The following is a 9,070-nucleotide window of genomic DNA, read 5'->3' on the forward strand; positions in this document are numbered from 1 at the left end:
CAAGATTTTAGGATAAAGTCTCAGATGTTTAATCAGTCTAAATTATGACGTATGGACGTGTGGATCCACATGTAAATGACGTAGGTCTTTTCTCTGTTTGCCCAAATTAAACACATCACTGATTAATTTAATCTCCTGAGTGGCATACAAACGGTCTCCAAAGCATGTGAGTGTGTCTATGTGATGTTCAGGTGCACGTGCATTTGTCCTTTGTGTTCTGCTTTTTTCACCATTATATAAGAGGCGCTCTACAAATTACAAACTACACAGTTTATTTGTACTATGTGTGCACACATATATCTGTGTGTGTGTGTGTGTGTGTGTGTGTTAATTGGGGTAGAAGAGGTCATCGTAGTTAAAGTGACAGGATATCAAGGTCAGGTGGCTGCTCATAGCCATGACAACTGTTTCGTCCCATTGAGGCATGGCCATCATGTGAGACTGTTTACAGGCAGACCAGTAGTCATGAGACTCCACTCATGGTCTACAATGGGACTTTAAGATGGTGTGTGTGTGTGTGTGTGTGTGGTGGGCGGGGGGAAGCTTTATTAGGTTTTTAGGGCTGCAACAACAAAGTCAAATTAAAACAAATAGAACAGGGACTGCTGCCTTTTCCTGATCAATAAAAGCTTTTTTTTTTTAAAACAGTCCAAGTAATTTCAGCAGTACATTCTTCTCTGTTGAAAAAACTCTTAGACTTTTGGACATATATTATCATTCTTACAAAGCTCATTAAATATACTGCATTAAATGCATTGTCAAGTGAATAATGAGGTTGTTTGTCTTACTTCAGCTATCACAGTTATCACTTTGTAGACACTAAATGTTTGTTTACATTACAGCATTCATACAAAAACAACACATTCTGTAGTAAGATGTAACTAAGAAATCACTTCTCAGACATTCCTGACATTGTTATTTTATCAGGAGGCCTGAGCTCTAAAGTGCATCTAACACATGATCCTTTTACAATTTTGGATTGACATTACAGGCACTAATACATTGTCCAACCATTTATGTGTTTGTCCAGAGGGAGAACCGTCGTCTTCAGGAGGCCAGTATGCGACTGGAACAGGAGAATGACGACTTGGCCCATGAACTGGTCACCAGTAAGATTGCCCTTCGAAACGATCTTGACCAGGTAACACAGCACCTCCACAGGATGTTTTTAAACCTACAATATATTCTGCTTACTTTGTATCAAATTAAAGCTGATGTGGTGGTTTGCTGGATTTATTTATTTGCTTAGTTAGGTTGTGTTTAAATGTAGTATTTGTTCCCAACTGCCAACATTGGTTGTTTTATACACAGAGCAAAATGAGAAGCATTTTATGATTCAAATGAATATGCTTTTGGAAATGCGCTGCATGTAGCAACTTTTTTTGGCAGCGAAATTTCAGATGTTGAGCTGATTTAAAAACCATTACTCTGACAGCAACATAAACAGACAAATGTAGCTGTAAGCAGAAAAACATTTCCTAGCCTTTTCTGATATTAAACACTCTTCCTCAACAGCTTTTGTTGAGGTGCTCATAAGCATTTTACCAAACAACTCTACAGGACTGCGGCTGTATTGGACAGTTCTCAGTGTGAATCTCTAGAACTGTATTAATGAATAAATAGTAAAGATTAAAAAAGTGCTGATGTTCCAGTGCATCAAGTCAGCATTAAATCCAAAATCTGTGATTAGTGAACCTCTTGTTGCTTCTCGTTGCTGCTGTATGTGTTTGTGCACTTCGATGGTTGTGTGAAAATGGCACTGTGCTACAGTTGCAGATTTTGTATTAAGTGAAGGGTTTGTGCGTGTACGTGCACTCAGGCAGAAGACAAGGCCGATGTTTTGAACAAAGAGCTGCTGAGCACCAAGCAACGTCTGGTGGAGACGGAGGAGGAGAAGAGACGACAGGAGGAGGAGACGGCTCAGGTAACATCTGCCCTCAGTTTACCCTCACCTCGTTAAGATGGTTAAGCTCAGCCTTAACGACCTACAGGCCTTATTGGGCACTTGGCTCAATGATCTTTGCAATCAAAGCTATTAAAGTTATTTTACTGTATTTTGTTGTTAAAAACAGAAATTTGATCAAATGTTTTTGAGGCAACACAGTATGTGTCTCATGTGAAGTTGGCTTAATTGCTTCACTATTTTTGGTTATAATTACTTAAAATTCCACTGAAAGGCAAAATTACTAATTAATTAATTAATGCAGTTTCAGTCAGTGACCAAAGAAAATGCATCAGCAGGGGGCTTATAATGGCTATAAATCACCTTGTCACAACAGAATAAGTGTGTGCTAGGTAATTAGAGCAGAAGTTGTCTAGAAAATAGGTAACATATCACCATTTTAAATGATACTCAGTAGTTGTATAATTGGTGTTGATCAACAGCTCAATCAAACATTCAACGAAAATTCATGGCCTCTATTTTTTTTTTACATTTAAAGCATCTTTAAAACTCATATTTCACTATAACACAAAACTTCCTGTGTACATCTACTATATGAGTTTGAGGTATAGTGTGGTAATCTAGGTTAGTGAGTGGTGGTTACCATTGATCACCAAAGTGGCTAATATTATTAAAGTTATTGTTTATGAGCCCTTAAAGAGAGACTGATGCAGTATATATTTAACCACAGTTGCATAATAATTTAAAAACACAGTGGATATGTGAATTTTATTAATTCTTACCAAGGCTATTTATTTATGACATCTGCATATGTATAAACATTATGTTATAGTGTTGTGACCTGTCAGCTCATCCTCCTGATTAATGTAGGACTTTATGTTTTTGTCGTCTTGTTTTGTCCCTTTCAGCTGAAGGAAGTGTTCAGGAGGGAGCTAGAAAAAGCTGAGCTCGAGATCAAGAAAACCACAGCGATCATAGCAGAATACAAACAGGTTGGACAGTTTTAATAACCTCAATCCATCTTCTGTATTTAAAAAAACAGCAACTCATTTACAGTCAGTACATTGGACAATAGATTTGACAAAACCATTAACTGCAAAGATGTGTACATTTAATTTTCGTGTATTATTCACACTTCTTTTTATTTTGTGAGCACTTTGCAACTGCTTTATAAGTGATCTGTAAATAAAGGTAATATTATTAGTAGTAACAGTAATAACCAAAACATGTATTCGTGTTTTAATTGTATTTGTATAATTTATGCAACACCTTCACTGCTACAAAAAATACCTGTTTACACAGAGTAACAGGGTAATAAAGATTGAACTACATACCAGGTAAAGCCCAAAGAACACAGATTTCTTTCCTTGAATATGGGGAGCTATGTGAGTGTGAAAAGAACTTTAATGGAAAATAGCATCTGCTCAGTTAAGTTTTCCTGGAGAAACACAAGCTAAGAATTCTTCAGTGTATCTCGTTTCTTGTAGTTCAAATGTGGCATCTTATATATATATATATATATATATATAACCTGACTTCCTCTCCATGTTTCAGATCTGCTCCCAACTGAGCACCAGGCTGGAAAAACAGCAGGCGGCAACAAAAGAAGAGCTGGACATCGTCAGGGTGAGATTACACTGTAGAAGGTAGCAGATGCAAGTAAGGAGACTTTCAAACTCCTAACTAAAGCCACAATATGTTGCAGCAAACAAAGGAATTTGGAGGTCTGTTCTGTTCTGTCTTTCAGTTCAGTTAAGACAAGCCTAGGTTGGCACATTATCACACCCATAAAGGCCCTAATTGCACAAATGATCCCACGCAGCTCTTTTAGCCCTTGTCAAACATGTGATGTTGCTCTTTGTGGGTGTGGCAGTGTATCAACACAGGGGGGATCATTTTAAAGTATTCAGGAGACAAAAACGGTATATGTCGGTGTCAACGTAACACTTTCACTTATGTCACTCTGATGGTTGCTTTTCCGCAGGACTCTGCCAATGGTAACTTGCACTACAGCAGTCATGAGCTGTCATTTATATTGCTATAATAAACCAGAAAAAACTAATGAGGACTTGCAGAAGATGGAAGTTGAGAGGACAAGAAGAGAAACCTAATTCAGAGATATACATTATTGTAAATTTATAAAATGACCAGTTCAATGTGCTGTGATTGACTGCTATACCATGTTAGCTATGGATTAACTGTATTACTTTTTTGCACTCAACAAAGATCGTTGTTGATAGATGACAGGATGGAGCTGTGCATTTAGTATGATGAAATGGATGAACTGTGAAAATTAAACTCCCCTTGAGCTTTTTAATGTGTCTGCTTGTGAGGTCCTGGCCACCAGGAAAAAGGCAAAATCAAAGGAGCAACTTTTTTGCCTGTAAGAAATACAGTATAAACAACCAAGAATGTTATTTTCACCTACTGCATAACAATCAAGTGTTCTGCCACACCAGATGTGTTCTCCTGCTTTAGCATAGCACTTGTTGGTACTGTAGCATAGAGATGTGTCTGCTCCAATATGTGAGTGTACATGCACAAGAACATGTGTTTTTACCTGTACTCACAAGTCTATACAGTATGTTCACCCACCAACCTTTGCTAACACACTTGTGTGTTTGTGTCCCTGTGCAGAGTAAAGTAATGGGCTGTGAGCACTGTAGGGACCTGTTCAGCACCCTGGGGTCCCTCCAGGCATCGTCCCCCGGCAGGGATAAGACATCCACTGAGCCGCTGGACGAGGAAAAGGACGGACTGAAGGAGCAGCTGAGGCATCTGGAGCTGGAGCTGGCACAGACCAAACTGCAACTAGTAGAGGCCAAGTGCCGCATCCAGGTCAGCAGCACCAGGGAGGGACAGTGATATCAATAACAATAATAATAACTGCTGCAGGGATGCAGGACAGTATACCAAGTCTGTAGGAGCAGTCCTAAGAAAATTGATATAATAAATAAAACTGTCATAAAGATCAAAGACAGTATCACAAAGAAAAAAACTGTGGATAATTTTATTTGTAACTGAGTTTACTGCTCATTCAGTACAGTAACAAAATAAAGGTAGAAACAAAGACACAAAGCACAATTTAGAGTCTACAGCCATGCTAGCTGCTCTGTGAGGTGTTATATAGGTACAGCAGTACTTAGTGCTAAATGCTAATGTCAGCATGCTAACATGCTCACAATGACAATGCTAACATGCTGATGTTTAGAAGCTATAATGTTTACCATGTTCCTCATCTTAGTTTAGCACGTTAGCTTGCTAACATTTGCTAAATAGCACAAAACACAAAGTAGAGCTGAGGCTGATGGGAATGTCATTAGTTTTGCAGAAAATTTGGTCATAAACTAAAGTATTGGACAAATTTAAATGCTGACCTGATGATGGCGCTAGATGAAAAGTTAAGGGATCATCACAGTAATTTTAGTTCATCCTGAGGGGTACATTGATATCTGTACCTAGTTTCATGGCAATCCATCTAACAGTTGTCTGAATAACACAAGCTAAAATACAGAGCCACATGACAAAGTGAAGTGTGTTGAATGGACTTACAAGAGAGAATGCGTTCACAATTGACCCAAAGTGCTCTGTTCCTCTTGTCACTCTGCAGGAACTCGAGCACCAGCGGGGAGTCCTGATGAACGAGATCCAGGCGGCCAAGAACTCTTGGCTCAGCAAGACTCTGGGCTCCCTGAAGAGCTCTGCCTCCTCTTCCTCCAGCTCCACGTCCCAGACCCCGTCCTCTCCTAAGGAGGGCCCTGCCTAGACGACCCTCCCTCCATCTCCCTGTCCCTTGCAGGATGCACACTAGAGCTGAGGAACACCAGTTGAAGAAACAAGCAGTGGAGAAATGCAGTATTCCTTTTTTCAGCCGGTGGCAAAGCAGAGCTCACCTGCTTCTTGGACTGCAAATAACTGAAAAGATGACGGAGGAAACAGGCGGGGGACTGGACCAGCCACACGTCTTTCACTTATTTTACATTTGAGTGAACTAAAAAGTGACTGTTTACCTTCTCTGCTTCACAGGTGATGGTGAGGCATCAGTGAGGCTTGAAGTTGATTTAAAGTTCAGTGCTTGTTGCTGATACTGTTTTGGTGAGTTAGATCTCTTAAACCTCATTATAAGAAAGCTGAATTAACTCACACAGTGGCATCCCTCATGTAGGTCAATAATTTAGCTCCACCCTGTGGCCAGGCATTGCTACTGCAGAGTTATAGTCATTTTATCTGTGTGAGATTATGTTTTTAGGTAGCTGAGAATTAAACCTGCATACACTGTCCTCATAATTTGGACAGTATTTTCAATGATAGTGATGCAGCTACAGATGCAGAGATATTACAAGATAACTGCATAGAAAATATAGTGATCTTCATTAACCATCTTCAGTGCAGCAAAGCCACAGCACTCTGAAAAAGGAATACTGCATTCAGAGTCTTAAACAAGAACAACACAAAAAGTTGTATTTCTTTATAGTAATATAACGTAAACAATGTTGTCATATAAATATGTATAACTAATTATTGATTTTTGTAATAATCTTGTACAGTTCTTTAAGAGAAGAAAAAAAACGCAAGGAAAAGTTTTTGTTAATTTTTTTTTTTTACTGTTTGGAATTTGAATGTCATCTCTTTAGATGTTGACGTAAGCACAGTGTGTGATCAATCTGGTCGAGTCCAAAAGCTGAAGAATCAAAGTGACAACCTGTAGAGATCTTAATGTGCTTAATGTCCCGACTGTTTCTTCAGTCATGTGTTGAACTGACTCAGTGTGTGTAATATTACCTGATATATATATCACTAAAGTTTTTTTTTATCCCAGTTCCAGCTCATGCCTGTAAGTATTTAATTGGCATTTTTATTTTTTCTGTGTCGCTACATGCAGATTTCTTGTTTGGTTAGCTGTGATCACAACAGAAATGGGCTCTCTTTGCCCTTTCTGTCTCTTTCATCCAATGATTCAGTTGGAATTAGTATAACAAAATGCCACACATCTTCGGTGATGTAGTAATACGTCTCCGAAATGGTTTAAAAAAAATGTACAAGCTACAGATTGACCTTGGTTGTATATTTTTAAGCTTTGAAAATGTTTTTAAATCTACCCGTTAATCTCGTTGTTTTAAGTTGCACCAACTGTCTCTGGTGTCTGCAAGCAGTTATTATAGTTAGAAATATCAGGGCATGTTTTTTTTATTTCAGAAGAAGCCATTTTCTGGCATTTGTTATTTCCTGACTGAAAAGAGCCAGATAATCCATCACCGTAATTATGGAGAAACTGAGTGTATCTGTCTGTCTGTTATGCAATGCTATGCAGACAACACCCACAGGATGTATTGGAAGTCTTCACCCCTTCATACCTGTTACTGTCATCAAAATTCACTGTGGATACCAGAGTCAGCACATTAAATTAGGTAATTTTATAATGCAGTGTAGGCTCTAAGGTATTTGTTACATAGCACAATTCATCCCTAAATAAACGCCTAGCATAACATTAATAAGGAAGATTAAGTTGCAATATTCCCCCATCATTGCCAAACAGTCCTGAGGCCATGTGCACGGCTGTGCCAACACCTTCTTTGTCCTTTGCTGGGTTAAAACACACTTTTTAATTTATTCTTTACACAATGAGAACAGCATGTGGATACCTAATACTTCCCTCTGTCCATGGTGGACTGTTGGTTGGCTGTGTTGCTCACTTTAGTATAAACTGTATTGAATGATACCAGCCAACTAGTAGCATCTTGAAAGTGTGAACTTAAATCAGGTCTAAAGTTTAAAAGTAAGATGATGTGCAGGTACATCTGACAGTTTTCTGTAAGAAGTAAGTAAATTCGCATATGCTTGAAAATTAACATCTCACTTATAGTTTCATAGGATTACGTTATCTTTAGCAAGGGAAGGTGCCTCATGTAAAATAGCAAAAAAGATCAAATTGAATACATGAGCTATTTTGATTTTAAAAGAAAAAGAAAAAAACAACTACTAATACTTCATACTTCTTACATTACTTACATTACTAGTTCCTAATATCAACAGGAAGTGTGAGGACCACAGCCAGTGATATTAGGACACAAATATGATTTTGCTATCTGTGTACTAAGTTGACAAACACAATTAGCCAAAACGTCTGTGTTTTGTTTTAACATGAATGCATGTTAGCAGGCAGAGAGCTGCAGTGTAGATGCCAAATGTTCTGCTTTATTCTCCACTCTGGTTGTCACTGAAATCAGCCTTTGGACTCTGACCAAGCCCATGTGTACTCGTTTGTGTGTGAGTGTTTTTGGATGTGTGTATGTATGTGTGTGTTCTGCACTGTAACTCAAGTGGTTAAAGTTGAAATGGTTTTTTCTTCACGTGGCTGCCTTTTCTGTTGATGACTGAAGCCGTTGGCTGATGAGAGGAAAGCCATCTTACTGTTTGAAATGTCAGAGAGCGTCAGCTGTGCCATAAGAGCCTCCCCTCTGCTCCGTCCCCAATGATCTTCCTCTGTGCTCCCAACGACCTGAACCAAACTCACCAACAACCATGTCATCTGATCATATAAACAGAACTGCTGAATATCATTTTCAGCAGCCTGTTTCACACATTTCCACCAGGAGCCTCCCGGTACAACCACTGTCCTTTCGCTGGTGGCCACTGAGCAGCTCCACTGGAGGAAATGCACCAATATAATTTCCAGGACATTCCTTCTTCACTATCGTGCATCATTCTTGTTGGTCATGTGTGACAGTTACAAAGTCGTACAGCCAGTTTATTGTAAACTGGGGCCAAGTTGGAGAGATCTCCCTGTCTTTTATGTGCACTAAAGCAACATTATTTTAAACACTATTTCAAGAAATGTGTTTGTTTGTTTAAAAGTTATTCTGATCACAGAGCTTAATTCTTTTTTTAACTGATTATTGTCGCTGAGAGGACAGCTGCCAATTTATAATCCACTCTAATCACAGTTCATTTCAATGATGCAAAAGCAGGCGGTGAGTCGGGTTAGAGGTGTGTTGTGTAGTTTACAGTTTGCTGTAATACCACAGTCCTGTTACACAGGGAGGGGCTGGTCCGACTCAACACTGTTTGCTGTACTGTTTGACCTGCATTAATAAATCTCCGTTTTTCTGTTCATTCATGCACTTTGAGCTTTTATTGAACAGCAGAATACTGACTGGAATTATTCAT

General features: G+C 38.8%; 1 protein-coding gene across 3 annotated transcripts in view; it reads left to right on the top strand.

Moving 5' to 3' along the window:
* Positions 1-9,016, top strand: part of rabgap1l (RAB GTPase activating protein 1-like) — a 121,484-nt gene extending 112,468 nt beyond the window's left edge. For all 3 annotated transcript variants that reach the window (XM_044200444.1, XM_044200445.1, XM_044200446.1), the window contains 6 exons: positions 1,031-1,141; positions 1,820-1,924; positions 2,812-2,895; positions 3,458-3,529; positions 4,541-4,741; positions 5,514-9,016. In XM_044200444.1, the coding sequence (XP_044056379.1) occupies positions 1,031-1,141; positions 1,820-1,924; positions 2,812-2,895; positions 3,458-3,529; positions 4,541-4,741; positions 5,514-5,669 (729 nt within the window). In that variant the 3' untranslated portion in view covers positions 5,670-9,016. The remainder of the gene's footprint in view (positions 1-1,030; positions 1,142-1,819; positions 1,925-2,811; positions 2,896-3,457; positions 3,530-4,540; positions 4,742-5,513) is intronic.
* Positions 9,017-9,070: the final 54 nt, after the last annotated feature.

Source organism: Siniperca chuatsi, linkage group LG6 (genome assembly GCF_020085105.1).
Source record: "Siniperca chuatsi isolate FFG_IHB_CAS linkage group LG6, ASM2008510v1, whole genome shotgun sequence".
In the NCBI taxonomy this organism is placed as follows: Eukaryota; Metazoa; Chordata; class Actinopteri; order Centrarchiformes; family Sinipercidae; genus Siniperca; species Siniperca chuatsi.